Here is a 15,896-nt window from a genome sequence, read left to right as displayed (position 1 = left end):
AATATAGAAGAGTGCAGTAGGAATAGTAAAACCTTGCAGTTTTTATCTTACACATTTATAACCACTAAAAAATCTTTAATATAACGTTTAACATCAGAGTGGTAAGTAACTAAAACGATTATTTTCGAAATGCTTTGGTTCAACGTTCGCAGTCGATTACCACGTGAGTTTGAATAAAATGGAAATAAGATAGCAGGTGTCTGGCAATTTGGTTAGGGATGCAGAATCCTTGGCGAAACTGTAACATAATCCTTTTACACAATCGGAAAACCTGTCTGGCATTTCAAACGGGTCTAAGCAGTATAGCTAGCTCTGAAATAAATCTCCATCTTTTTGACCCAGCCAGTGGCTCACATGTGCTGTAGCAATACGGGTTGGACGTACATTGAACAGTGCGCTCAAGGATCAGGATGCATTCCTTCCCAACGATGCTTATGACCACTATCCCATGAACGATCGATCTTGATTATCTTTTTTCTTATTCCCTTATACTACATATTGTATCATGTTTCGTAAAGCTTCACACATACTTATTTATCTTATTCGTTGTTGCTTCCATAGCAGTTCAGACACATCAAGGTCCCATGAGAATAAGGATCAGTAAACGATCAAACGAGGATGTATCTCATGTAACGAAAAAAAAAAATACAAAATTCCCACTCTTCTGTGGTATGACAGGAAATACATGAAAGATACCTCACAAGTGTACAATAAAGATACCTTTCCGATGTATAAAACGTTCAACTGGTCAAGCATAAGTAACAAGAGTAAGTTAACATATGAATCAAAATGTTTCATAGAACACATCTCGATTTCTGGAGAATTTCTGAATTCGTTTCGAGTTACCGTTTGCAATGAATATATAAGTGCCCGACATCGCAGAGGTAGTACTCAAATCGCACGGTTTATACATGTACATAAAATGAAGTTTCGTTCGAGAAATAAATGCACTATGTAAAAGAGGGTTTGCGGCGTTCAGCACGCGCTGTTTGTGACAGAGTACGTTGTGCTGCTTTCATTATTTTGCATCTGATTGTGATTCTAATTGTGCTACAATACAAAACAACGCATTATACTGGTACGATATTTACTATTTCAAGAACCACATCCGATCTTACGATCGGACTATGCGCTAACCGAATTGCCATATAACTTTTATTTCGGATCACGACACATTATTTTCGTATTACCTAGTCCGCCATTACTTGATAGCTATTTGTGAAACACGCCTATAGCACATTTGGACCATTTTGCACCATAGACATAGTAGTTTTATTAGTAATCAATGAGGAAATACAGTATACGAAACAAAGGCTGTATTTTTATTCGGCTTTCTGAAGAATTTGCCTTCATTAGGACTATATTGTCGTTACTTGTTACGTGAGGCCTTGTTGATGACGACAGATTCTGTATTTGAAATGCAAGCAATGGCTCACGTTCCGTTTCAGACACGAGGTACAACGTCACCGAAGCGTTGAAGGATGCTGTTTGTTTACTTCAAAACGGAGAAAAAAGAATACACTGATATGCTTTTACAGCGCGTCACAGCGCACAAGACTAACCGAACGTTTTCGTCATTTTTGTATTGACATGATAATTTTAAGCCAATTCCTAAAATTAACCCACGATCGTAACGACACACGAGAGTCAACTGAATGACGGCTTTCAAATACCCGCCTTTGAGGAGTCAACAATTACGAAGACAAATATTTGTTACCTATACATAAACGTGAAGTACAAACTTTCACGCATGACATTGTTTGGGAATTACTAATAGTCGAATACAATGCTTGCTTGAATTCACTGAGTCCGTTCATCCGTTACGATGCAATTTTTTCTAAACTTATTTTAAAGAAGTATACGTATAGATGTATATTTACATGTTTTGTAATATACTTGTTAATTATCATTTAATCGTATCGGTAAAACAGTTTATTAAAGTAAAGAAGAATACACGCAACAATTTATCATTGTAGTTTTTGAATTGATAAACTAACACAGTAAACATCTAGTGAAGATTTGAACTCTTCCCGGAATGAGCCACAACAATTCAAAGTACCTATTTACGTTGTACATTTTTGATATATGAATCACGGCAACAACAACTTCTGGAAAGTTTACAGATTTTGAACAAACTTTTGAACCCATAGCTGCTTGACTATTACGTGCATAATTACCTTATCATCATATTCTAGTTCCACTGTACCTCCGCGATCACGCGCTTGTCTGCAAGATAAAATGTACAAATGATAAACTTTGTTTTGTTTTCATTTTTATGCAGCGTGGCAGGATCGAAGGGCCAAATTTTACCACATTATCAGCGAAACCATTCTTGATTAGGCTTGGCTTGCTCAATTTTAATGTATGAATATCTGGATGTACCATAGACGAGTTTCTTTCATTTATCGCTACTAATGATAAGCTCGTAGTGAGTGTTGCCAGTGGGCGTACACCTCCCGGTCTGTGTTGGGAGTTACCCATGGTGGGAACAAAACAACCCTCCAGCCCGTGGAGAAGCTTACGATTACTGCTTTATCTTATCACTAGTAAGGGGATTTTTCATTACATGTTCAATATGGCAGTATGTACTGGGTCTGGTATATGGATATGGTATTTGTTGTACCAAACCCGTTGACGTACTAATTTATTTGTCTTCAATTTTGCTAAATTATCAAACCAGCGCTGAGCACTCAGAGAATTTTCATTCTTCGGACAAGCACAGATGTGCGCAAGTTTGTTGACTGCCTCATTCCGCAGTGGCAAGAATTGTCACGAGTTGCGCAACTGATTGCAACGATTTTTACAGAAAATGTACAACGTTATTCCGTGGAAGTATGAAGCAATAAAAAGCGCCAACGTCTCGTCCAAGTACACGATCTACAAGCTCCCCGGCGAGGCATGTTAGATTATCAGGGTGAAAACAATGCATACACATGTAAAAAAGCTCCTGTTTCCTTGAAACTCTACTACAAACTACCAACAAAAAGGCAACCGGGGTATGTCATCGTGCTGGTAAAGCAAAAATAATGAACAGTCTAAAGCGGTGTGCAAAAAAGCTTTAAGTTACAGTTGAACCCAGCGCTTGCGACTAGCAGATAGCAGCTGACTGTGCTACTCCGTTGATAGCATATCATCGCGCTTTCGCCTCTCGGCCTGTAAGTTACGAATTCATTCACAAAAATTATGCTTTCTAATTAAATGGTGTCTAGCATGGGTACATTCGAAGTATTATGGTGTAATATGTTCTCGTTTTACTTCAGTTTTTTTTTAAATACTTACCCCGCCAGTAGAAGATCGTTCTTCGCTGGTTGAAGCGTCCGTGTTTTGCGAATCTTATACTATCTCACTGCTTCTTTCTTTTTTTAGTACGAGTATGGAAGTTTAAACTGAACCGACTTTTGTCACCAATTCCAACGAGTGATAAGTGCTGCAGCTGCACACAATCAGTTATCAGCAAAACGCGGCAGTACAGAACGCTCCATACACACTCTCATCGAAATTCTCTAGGGCCTAGATGTACACTTGTTCTTATTATACACTATATTCACATAAATAATGCGAACAAATACACTGCACTATACGGCTGAAATCGTACATAACACGCTAAAAAAACTGGCTGCAAACCCAATCAGTTGCACTATACACTGTCGTGGTGCACTTACATAATGCTAAAGATTTGTTTATTTCACAACTCACTCACTGGCGACGCTTTTGGTAGAAGTTAGAAACTCTTTTAAGTGCGAACACAGCACTATACAGGATATATCAAAACTCACTGCACATAATTGATTGTTGCAATGTGATACATTGTAAGAACCGAAAAGAAGCTACGGAAAACGACGAGGAAAAGAATGTAAACTTTTTATTAAGTTTGAATTATATTTGAATCATTCATAAGAATGATTGGAAGAACACCGCAAACATACAGCTGTCACCGCTTGCTTGGAGCTATTTTTGCACATGAACATCTAAACAAATGGTTTAAGTACTACTCTTACATAGCAACACACCTTACTTGATCTTCCTCAAATTCTCTTGCACACAACACAAACATACACACACACGCTGTTTCTTTCTCTCCACTATCTCTCTCACTCTTTCGCGACTAGAAGAGCTGTGATTAGAACGCGGGTTTACTATCCCTTGCGTTTATTTCTTTCTGTACCTTAAACCACAAAAAACGTCACAAATAATGATGCAAAATCACCTACGACTATCGCACAAAAACCAGGCGTACGGGAGAGGAAGAGCAGAGGCGCTGACTCTCAGCGTCTGTACTTCAACGTTGCCGTTCAAATGAAGATTTTATGAATGAACGGATCGACCGCGCCTCAAGGCGCCTTCCACCATCAACCGAGCGTTGTTTCCATTACAAGCAAATCGTCGCGCGTCGTTCAATTCCCGTTCTGCTTCTTCACAATCTACTTGCACTACAGTCTGCTTTCCCTTCAACACTGTCCACACGATCGTATGTGTTTGTTTGCTTGCGGGCTGTGGTAGGTTCTGTTGTTACTCTTTGTCTCTTTCGTCTCTCCGTAGTGCTGTTCTTCGTTTATTTCGCTTCCAGTTCGGTTTAACATGCGCGATGCGCGTTCACTATCGTTATTTTCTTCTTCGCCTTCAATATTCTTTTCCCATCTGTGTTTCAATTCGTTTTACATCTCTTCTCTTCCACAGTAGCACTACGCAACGACGATGAAACTCCCTTCCCATCCCTACCGAATGTAAAGGCAATCTAGCAACCGAGTGGCTCGACACTGTGTTCCTCACTTTGTTTCTCCCACATCATTCCAACATTGCTGTAATGCCGGCAATGGTTTAGGGTTGCATGCGTGCGTCGCGACTGACTAGCATATTAATTCGTGGATCTTCGATTGCCTTTCCACCTTCTCTACCAAATCTTCCTGTCGCATTTACTGCCTTCCTGTGAGAAGCCCATGCGATCGGACATTATAGCTAACAGTGCGACTGTGCTATTCTCACACGACTGACTTGAATGAAGTTGATTGTCTTCGCGAATACGTCCACACACTCATACACACACATACATACACAACCACATGCACACTTTAATACTCACATGCATGCACACTGGCGATCACACACTCTAAGCAGGCATTATATTCCGTATTTTCATTCACAAAATCACGGAACGGAGCAAACCGAATGAATTAGGCAAACTAAAACAACCAAAGCAGAAAAGTACTGTCTGGGGACTATCATACGCCTCCCAGTGCGTTCTCCATCCTAGCAACACTCTGTGTCGGTTGATCTTTGTTAGGTTGAAGCCCTCGGTTTCAGCAACACAGCACAATCACTGGCGAATCAACACACTTCGACTGTCCCAGCAGCGAGACGGGGACAGTAAATGTTTTTTCGACTATGTACGCACATACTTGGAAACCGGTCAGCGTTGGAGCAGCTTGCGTTGTTATCACTGCCGCTAGGGTAGGGCCTGAATTGAGTCCATTTCAGCGATAAGAAGCTTGGACGTTTTTCTTTCTTTCTTTACACTTGGGCACCATTTTTAAATACGTATACATAAATTCGAAATAAATACCTTTTTATTTGTTGATCACGAAAAAGGTTTACACATAAGAGATCAAATAACAGACATTACGTGTCAATTACCCGACTAAAACACAAATTATGACCACTCAAGCTCAAATTTTACGTTTCATTAAAACTGCACTATTCATTAACTACGATATTCAATATTGTTTTTGAAGCTAGCGTTTACAATACAAAATGCCGCATTCGCGCATTTTCAAACACCACACACTTCAGCACTACCGGAGAACGTTCTCCTGAAAGACTTGGAAGGAAAATTCGTTGCTCAGCTTGTGATCATCCGAAATAAACACCAGTACTGTCGACTGCACACACACCATCCCCATACAACGATCTTATTTGTAGCGTATGGGCGATGTACAGACGAGAAAAATTAGTTTCAATGTTGAATAATGTAAGGTACGCAACGTAACATAGAATTACGTAAAGTTGTACTGCAGGTGAAAACATGTGATTTTTTATATGCTATGTAACATACATATTTTATTTATTTTTAGCTATTCATCTATCACAGTGCTTACAACTTTTCTCCCCCATGTAGGGTACATGTAGGATTTCATTGCCCTCTTACAAGTAAATGAGCGGGGCTGAGCGTGACAACCCATGGTGTTTAGCGAAATTTTGATCAAAAATTCAAAATTCCTTCCTTGGGGGCAATTCTCCACTGGTTGAAAACCGCTGATCTATCATCATCCACCATCGAAAAAAAGTATTATGGAAGAATATTTAAAATCGATAATGTCTTACTAAAAAAAAATGATTTTAGGATGAATTTCAAGCACCAACGATTGAAATTACATGTGTGTACGGCACCATAGATCATCACCTTCCACTGTATCGTCCCTGGTCCTTCGTGTAGCCATGTGGAGAGGATAGATTTCATACACTCCAAAGGCCTTTCCGTAAAGAATAGAGCTAGAGTGAGCGAGACAGAGAGATAGAGTGATATAGAGAGAGAGATGGAGATGGAGAAAAAAGATAAAGAACAAAAGTAAAAAAGAGAGCGCGCGCGAGAGAGAGTGCGAGAAAGAGATCAGTCGATCGACTAGTTGCCTCTCACATACACTGCTTCCAGATCCTATCCGTTGTATAAAGCAAAGCAAGAACAGATGAATGAACAAAAAAAGGAACCACATGCGGTTAAGGCAGCACACATACACAGACACACTGAGACTGTTTGAATTGATCGCTCCTTTGTGGGTGTGTAACCTGTCAGGGTACAGGCAGGTATGGACCGAAGAGCGAACAGACTGTTCGTTTTAAAGTTATGAATGAAAACCCACACACCTTCCCGGAGCTGCGCTAGCAGTATTCATTCTGCTACGCGTGTGCTAGTGGAGCAGCGGCGAAAAGGGCGTTTGCTGAGGCAGCAAGGTGGTGCGTAAACGGTCTGACCGCGCGTCAGCAAGATAGACTAAAGTGGGGGTTCCATCGTCCCACTCAAGATGACATAAAGTCGCATTGAGTTTAGCCAAGACGGTGTAGCAGCCGTTGCAAAGAAAATAGTGTAAACAATTATCAAGCAGGTATGATAATTGACGGGATGGGCTAATATTGTTGTTAAATGATACGCTAATACAATATTGTGTATCAAACTAGCAGCGTTGATTCGATTGCCAAAGTATTTATTTAAAATTTATAAGTATAAAATAAAGCCCAAAACTTAATGAAAAACGAAAAAGCATTATAAATAAGTCTTTTTGAGAACAATACAACTCACCTCATTAAATTATGATGTACACGTACTAGCATATAAGTAAAACTAATATATTTAATTATTCTTCTATGTGGCGTAATGTACAAGCCGACTTGTATATTTCGCATTTCAACTCTCAATTTTTGTCGTTGCCATCGAATGTTAACTACTTGCTGCATAAGGAATTGCAGCTACTGCGGTCACAATTACTACGGTCGTTCCATATTCGAGCAAACTAAACTCCAAAAAAAGTTTTTTTCGCGATCTGTAACGGTAGCTTAAAACCCTGCGCTATCGTTATTCCCTTTTTAACCTCTTATTAGCTTCGATTTTCTACATAAGTTACACGGAGCAAAGTATGTGTCGTTCATCCAGACACCTACACACATACACGCTGCCTTGGTAGATCAAATTCTGGCTTGAATGCTGTCCTGCTTTCCATCCCTTGTTTCCACTTGCATGCATCTTTTGATGCTGATGTTTGTTGTCATCTGTTATTTGGGATTTATGTCTGCTTTACTTTCCCTTCACTTTTGGTAGCCTGACTTTTAGTTCTTTTCTTACGGTATTTTACAATGCTGGCCATCATCTTCCCATCTCCTCCTTTTTGTCTCCTTTCCGTGTATCTGTCTTCTTTTAAAATTGCTGCTCTGTCTTTATTTTCTTCTTGGGAGCCTTTTGTAGACTTTCTCATTTGTATGTGTTAGTGAGTTGTAATACTTAAATGTCTTCACACAGTCTTCTTTCAGTTGCAGATTGAACAGATGCGTAATAAAAATAGACACAAGGATTGAGCAGGATAAGTGAAATCAGCAATCATCCACTGGTGATTAAAGGCATGTTACATTAACTTACACAAATATGCAAGCGCAAGTAAATATTGTTTGAAATGTTTCACTTAATAATTTAAGAACAGATTATTTTGTACCGTAAGGCATCAACATAGCGACTCGTTAAACAATATCCTAGCTCATCGTTCAACAACTAAAACTACGAACTACAATCAAGAATTAAGACAGAAAGAAAATGATAACCACCCAAATAGCCAAAATTGCTTATGCAGCCAATTTCGGCAAGCTAAAGATCTCTGCTTGAATTCGCCTTTTGCAGTAGATAAACAAGTAGATAATATTCAAATAGTCAGCTCAAACTCCATAGCTGATGTGGAGCTGATGAACCATAAAGTTTTATTAACAAGCACACGGTACTCTTTGGAACCTTGCGGCTGTTTAGTCTGATGTGTATGGTTCATGATAGAACTTGAAGGCTTGTTAAGAAAGCGTACCGAACTTGGTGGAACTTTATATTTTTTTATAAAGTGGTGGAACTTTATAATGACATCGGTACAAGGTGGCTCTTGTCAAAGTGTCAAAGACAGACGCCGTCTCGTGGTTTGTGCTAAAGTTAGATTAGTTATTTGATACAATAATATTAAGTGAAGTGGTTTTGTCTTAACGTGTAAATTATTTTAAATTCTGTGAACGTTATGAACATTTACAGTTCACAAATAAACATGCACACAAAGAAAACCAAAAATTGTGTTGTATTTCAATGATGACGACTTGCTTGAAAATAAAACACAAAGAAAAATAATCCCTGGCACCCTGGCACTAGGAAGCTGCTTAGGCGCTTTTTAGAAGGATCGCCTGGAACTTTGATGCTGCTTATCTACTGAAAAAGACGAATTCAAGCAGCGATCTTTAGCTGCTTAAGCAATATTGGATATTTGGGAAAGTAGGACAACGCAACGATTTTTCGTTAGACAGCCCCAAATCAGCTATAAAATTCGAGCTGGCTACCCAAATAGCTAACATTGCTTAAGCAGCTAATCTTCTCATGCTAAAGATCGCTGCTTGAATTCGCCTTTTGCAGTAGATAAACAGCATCAAAATTCCAGGTGGGTCTTTCAAACAGCACTTAAGCAGCTTCCGTATGCCAGGGTACCAGGGATTATTTTTCTTTGTGTTTTATTTTCAAGCAAGCGTCATCAGTAAAATAAATAAAAGGATATTTGTACCTGTGTATATTATCAAATCCTTAATATTCTTAAATTACACGAAATGTGTCACAATTTACTGTACAATCACAATCACTTCCCTCAAAATCCCTTCTTCAATGAACTAATCTAACTTGTGCAGCAGCAATAAGATGATAACTTATAATAATAATATTATAATGAGCACCGTAGCATATGGAAGCTGCTTAGGCGCTATTTAGAATGTCCACCTGGAACTTTGATGCTGTTTATCTGCTGCCAAAGGCTAATTAGAGCAGCGTGCCAAAATGAGCTGCTTAAGCGATTCTGGCTGTTTGGGAATATTCCTCCTTCAATTAAAATATTTAGCTTGGGCACAAAGTGAGTGCATACATACAGGGTTTTCGGGGATTATATTGACATGTTCAGCAAGTTGTTGATTCGTTCGAGCATAAATTTGACTCTTTCAGCAAGATATTGAATTGTACGGAAGCAGGCGTTGACATGTTCTGCGATTCTGTAGTGCTGTCATTTGTTTTGTTTACACCCTGTGCCGCAGCGTTTAATTTTTATTCTTAAATGTCCTAAACGTAGCAAATAATCATTCCACAAGCTGTTTAATACAATAATTAGTTGAAAAAAACATATTTTTTTGAAAACCGTTTGATTACCTTCTGATGAGAATGATACAAGCTGCAGTCCAAGGGGTACGAAAGTGACAGCTCTACAGTATAACCGAACATGTCAACGCCTACTTCCGAATAATTCTATATCTCGCTGAAAGAGTCAATTATATGCTCGAACGAATCAACAACTCGCTGAACATGTCAATAATTTTATTGAAAACCCTGTATATCTCATTTTTTCGATAAAATCAATAGTCACACAAAAATAAGAAAAGAATCTGTTCTATTTGCTAAGTTTTATGTCGGATGCATGGACGTAACTACAACGATGGAGACGATTCACTTTGCATTGACATAACATATAAAACCTTTATTCCCTAATTATACAATACTATTCCACGGGCCCGAGTTAATCCTATCTGCCCTAGCTCAGCCGCACGAATGAGTAATACTCACTCACGCTATCTCTCTCACCGCGAGGCTACATGAGGTGAAATATACATCGAATTGAACTATTTGACAGGCGAAATATCTGACGGATAAAGCCTCATAGCAACTAGCTAATGTGCCATGTAAACAAATAACGTGCACAAAATCGTAACTAAATCCATTGAATAACTTCAATATCCAGTACTTCGTAAATTTTGAGCCGACAGTTCATAATTTCTTCCAATTAGTGAATGTTCTGCTCAAGAAGATATTATTTTTAAGTGAATTTCGTAAGCGGATGTTGTGTATCCCCCAACCCTTTAGCTGAATCTGTCAGAAATTTCACCTGTCAGAATAGTTCATTTCGATGTATATTTCACCTCATGTAGCCGCGCGGTCAATGCTCTGGTCAGCATCGACTGCTCCGTCGAGTGCTATCGCTGAGTGGCACACCCAGGTGGACAGAAAGGCTAAGTTTGATCGGACCACAACACTAAGCTTTGTGTGCGGAAACCATTGGTTAACGGTTCTAAAATGACATAAAGTCCCTCAACTATGGCGACCCCCCAAAGACCCTAATCCACCACCTGATATTTTTAATCCACCTTGCATGTGACGAAGCACAGACAGGGCCCTAAATCGATTTTTCTGGTCACTCTGTTTACTTTTCTTTTTTTTTACAATTGTAAAATGCCAAATAATTTCCTTATTAATCGAATGTTAAAAACCATTTTAAGATGTTTGGAACTGTTAAATTCAGACAAAATTATATTAAAAATATAATTTGGTGGCTAAACTTACTTACTTATCGAGCGCTACAACCGCTTTGCGGTCTTGGCCTGCCTCAGGAGTGTCCGAAACCGCTCACGGTCTCGCGCCTTCCTCTGCCAGTCCGTTATCGCTGCCTTAATACCGGACGCCTCCACGCCATCTTGCCACCTCAATTTTGGCCTACCACGCCACCTCTGTCCTTGTGGACGGCCTAAAAAGACTTTACGGGCTGGGTCGTCCGTTTCCATGCGTATAACATGGCCAGCCAACCGGAGCCTGGCGAGCTTGATACGCTGTACGACAGTGAGGTCGCCGTACATCTCGTATAGCTCGTCATTATAGCGGCTCCTCCATTGTCCTTCCACACATACGAGGCCAATTATCCTTCTGAGCATCTTCCTCGCGTACGCGGCTAAGAGGGTTTCGTCAGATTTGGACAGTGTCCATGTCTCAGAGGCGTATGTGAGTACTGGTACTATATAGGTAGGATATAGTACCAGCTTCGTCCGTCGCGACAGGTTTCTTTGAGGTGAACTGCTTTTTCAGGCTGTAGAATGGCCGGTTGGCAGCCAGCATCCTTGCGCGCAACTCAGCTTCCATGCTGTTGTCGTTGCTGACCTTTGACCCAAGATAGGTGAATTGTGGGACGACTTCAAAAGTGCGTTCACCTATCTGCACGTCACGCCTACGTAGATTCTGATTATTTGTTGGTAGGCCGCTGATGTTGCCACCATCAGTTTGGTCTTTGCCTCATTTATCTGCAATCCGAGGCTCTCTGCCGCCTGCTCGATCCCTTGGTAGGCTTCTGCTACATATGAGAGCCGCAGACCAATGATGTCTATATCATCAGCGTATGGCAGGATCTGGGTTGACTTATAGAAGATGGTTCCCGTAGTCTCCACCCTCGAGTCACGGATGGCCCTCTCTAGCGCCAGGTTGAATAAGAGACAAACAAGCCCGTCCCCCTGACGCAGACCTTTGGTGGTAGCAAAAGGTCCTGAGAGTTTTCCATCCACCCTCACCTGGCATGTGACGTTGGTCATAGTCATTCTAACTAGCCTTATCAGTTTGGCCGGGATTCCAAAAGAGCTCATAGCGTCATACAGCTTTACCCTGGCTATGCTATCATATGCGGCTTTGAAGTCAATGAAGAGATGGTATGTGTCGTGTCTGTATTCAGCCATCTTCTCCAAGATCTGCCGCAGGGTGAAGATCTAATCAGTGGTTGTTACGACGGCGAACGGATCTGTGGGCCACGCGAAGGATGCGGCCTTGTAAATCAAACCCGCTCCGGTAACAGCGATCTTCTCAACCGTTCGACACCAATAATCAACCTTCCCGCTAGTTGCTCTCTCAAGTAATTTGAGGAGCCTATGCCGCAGAAGGGGGTGAAGAGGGATGAGAGATTTCTTTCTGATCCGAATATGCAAAATTAAAAAAGCGGTTTCTTAGAGTTGCAAAATCCGAATGGTTTGTTTATTAAAAGTTCGGTTCCTTTTATACCCCCGGAAGCCCATACATTTTTAGGGTGTTAGTGTATCCTTTCCGAGGATAATTAGCACATAAGTGTACGTACGCGTGAGTGCCGCATGTTAGTATATGTATGTGTCGCATATTTATTCCGCTTTTACACGCAGCGTACCCGATTTCTAGATTAAGGTGATCGCGCACCAAGCGAACTTAAAGTTTGACACGTCCGTTACGAATTTAATAATCGCGAACGTAACAGTGGTTGATTTTCCGTTTCGGAATCCTCTTTGATAGTTTCCGACTATCTAACAATCGGGATCGGGACAAGGCGATCCTGAAGGATCAGGGAGAATATTTTAGAGGCGGTATTCAACACCGTAATACCCCTGTAGTTGCTGCAGTCCAACCTGTCTCCCTTCTTGTATATGGGGTAGATGATGCCGAGATTCCAATCACAAGGCATCGATTCGCTATCCCACACCTCAGTAACAATTTGATGAATCTCGTTTTCTAGTCGTGCACCTCCATTCTTGACCAGTTTGGCTGCAACTCCGTCGGTTCCGGGTGCGTTGTTATTTTTCAGCCGACGGATAGCCTTTCGTGTTTCTTCTATGCTAGGTGGCAGTAGCATGACGCTATCTGCTAGTGGCGCTTCTAGCTGTTCGTTAAACTGGTCGTTGAGTAATTCATCAAAGTACTGAGCCCACCGCGAGAGTACCTCTGGCTGGTTACTAACCAGATCTTCATCCTTGTTGCGACAGCAGGTTACCTTAGGTACAACGTTGTTTCGGTGACCTGCTATCGCTTGGTAAAATTTTCGTGTCGGTCCGTACGCCTCTCTGGTTTGCTCGAGTTCCCGCATGTTTTGCTCTTCCAAAGCTTGCTTCTTGGAGCGGTGAACTCGTTTCTCTTCGCGTCTGAGCCGTGAATATTCCTCTGCGCATGCCCACGTTCTATGCCGTTGCTGCATTGCTCGGTATGCAGTATTCTTACGTTCGGTCACTTGTCTGCATTCATCGTCGAACCAGCCAGATTTGGTGTTGCCACGACGTGGTGGGAGTATATTTCTTGCACAGTTTATTATTTTTGTTTTTGGAGCGTTCCACCTCTCGCTCGTAGTTTCATAACTGTTTTCTAGTAATAGAGACTCGTCTAAAGCGGCTTTGAGTACCTGTTGGCAGTAATGTCCCTAAAAGAGTCCGTGTTGAGCCGAGGCTGCGTGTTTTATCCGCCCCCATTGGCGCGGGGGCGAGCGATTCTACAACGTATCACTAAGCCAACCAAGTAGTGATCGGAATCGATATTGGCTCCTCGATATGTTCTGACATTAAACAGGCTCAACTGTCGTCGGCGGCTTATTAACACGTGGTCGATCTGGTTGAAGGATTCTCCACCCAGGTGCGCCCATGTAATCTTTTGGATTTTCTTGCGCGCAAATTTGGTACTTCCTGCAACCAGATTGTTCGCTGCGGCGAACTGGACCAATCTACTACCATTATCGTTAGTCCCCCAGGATGATTATGAGGTCATGCCTGGGGCACGCATCTACGATTCTAGCGAGGCGGCCGTTAAAAAAGGTCCTTCTCCTCTTCCTCTTTCTCGTCGATAGGCATAGCCTATCGTTTATAGCCTTGAAATCCATGATTGCGGGCTTCAGCCGAGGACCTACGGCGAAACCCGTTCTAAGCACGCGGTGGCGGTCGTGGCAGCTGTAATAAATGTCGTAGCAATGCTTACCACGCCTGTTGTGCACACCGTTCCCTAGCCACCGAATATCTTGTAAAGCTACGAGGTCCATGCTCAGTGGCTAGGACATCATCAAGTTTTTTCAAGGCTCCGGCTTCGCTTAGAGTGCGTACGTTCCATCAGCCCATTTTTAGAGTAGTCCGGGGGCATTGCGTATGGTCGGTATCGTGAGTTCCGTTTCGATGATTCCTGTTGCTTTCTGTACTCTGTAAATACATGGGACTGGGTGACTGGCCCCGCGCCCACGTGACCGTTTTATTTAGCGTCTGGTTGCCCCCCACCCCCCCGACGTTCAGGAACCCGGTTTCCCGGGATACCCACCTCCCTCCTGGTTCGCTATATGCCACCATCCGCCCAAGGGGTTGGGTCAAGCCCGTGTACCCAAGCTTGGATATGTGGTGACACATCCCAAGCGCCACAGATTAAGCTTAAACGACTGGAAAATTGAATATCCATATAAAAAAATGAAAGCTCCACAGCTTCATTGGTTTGATCAATAGATGGCGTATTACAACTCATCATTATATTGCTATCCTGTTCTTGCAATGTGTTTCGACAAGTTTCATCTTATCATGACCTATATAGCCTTATAACTTTCTAAGCAAAAATCTATGTGAATGGTCGTGTGGTCAGATACGTGGGTATCAACACCAACGACCATAACTCAATTCTCACTTGCTTCAGTACTGGTGGTTTCCATTGGAGTTTAGTAATTAAACAATTGTATCGCCGTTCTAGTTCTAGCGATGCATAACTTCAATGCGAAACCATACAACAGTACAGAGGAAATGAGAAAGCTCTCCTCCAAGCGATGAAGCTCAACTGGTTGGGGTATCCCACCAACAGAGAGCGCCACCAGCTTTTTTGCTATTTTTAGAATGAATGAGTCGTTTGCCGTCTGCTAAACGAAGTCTTTCTATATTCCGTTTAGGTAGAGAACTTGAGTCGTTTAGAAGCCGTTTAGTGGTCGTTTAGTGGATTTGTGGCACTTGGGATGTTACCACTCTGCACGACGGAGACGTGTCGGAATAGGAGTTGGATGGGAGAGCCTGTATTATCCCTCACTGGGGCTTCGCATCCCATCCCGTTACAGAGCCGCTAAAACCGCCGCCTAATTGCAAAATTACACCAAGATTAGAGATATTTTGGCTGGAAATCACGAGATTGTACTTACGCGGAAATTCGAGATACACGGTATTTTGCGGTCGTTTTCGGTTCCCATTAACCGTGTATCTCGAGGACCGCCTGTACTTGTGACGGTTTTTTGTCGTTCCGAGCGAGGGTTTTTGAAGGATGGCCGCCAGAAAGCTCGCCTTACCCTGCGCTCTAGCACCAATCGAACACGACATCGAACATGAAAAATGTATGGGATTTGACATGTTTGTCTTGTTTGCTTGTTTGTGTCTGACAGTGCACCTCCATATGATTATATGGGTTTGTTCGAGTCGGATGTCGTGTTCGATTGGTGCCAGAGCGCAGCCTAACAAACAAACAAGACAAACATGTCAAATCCCATACATTTTCCATGTATCCCATACATGTTCGCTGTATGTCTATTTGAACGGTTACCATGTGGGCAGAGTGACCAGATATACTGATATACATATCTAGG

At 41.8% G+C, this 15,896-nt stretch overlaps 1 protein-coding gene across 7 annotated transcripts in view; it reads right to left on the bottom strand.

Moving 5' to 3' along the window:
- The window catches only part of LOC121603625 (ETS-like protein pointed), an 86,193-nt gene extending 80,301 nt beyond the window's left edge, over window positions 1–5,892 (bottom strand). The window contains exons 1-3 of one of the 7 annotated variants that reach the window (XM_041932645.1): window positions 4,011–5,038; window positions 3,663–3,827; window positions 3,280–3,583 (exon numbers count right to left, since the gene is read on the bottom strand). Coding sequence is in view for 1 of the 7 variants with exons in the window: in XM_041932638.1 (XP_041788572.1) it covers window positions 2,178–2,188 (11 nt within the window). In the remaining 6 variants the exon portion in view is untranslated. Of the gene's footprint in view, window positions 1–2,177; window positions 2,204–3,279; window positions 3,828–4,010; window positions 5,039–5,080; window positions 5,519–5,560 lie in introns of those variants that run through there. The other 6 variants (XM_041932640.1, XM_041932643.1, XM_041932642.1 and 3 more) reach the window with 6 other exon arrangements.
- Between the last annotated feature and the right edge of the window lie 10,004 nt (window positions 5,893–15,896).

This window comes from Anopheles merus, chromosome 2R, assembly GCF_017562075.2.
Source record: "Anopheles merus strain MAF chromosome 2R, AmerM5.1, whole genome shotgun sequence".
NCBI lineage: Eukaryota > Metazoa > Arthropoda > Insecta > Diptera > Culicidae > Anopheles > Anopheles merus.
The sequence above is the reverse complement of the archived record's forward strand: the minus strand, read 5'-3'. Positions and strand labels throughout refer to the sequence as shown.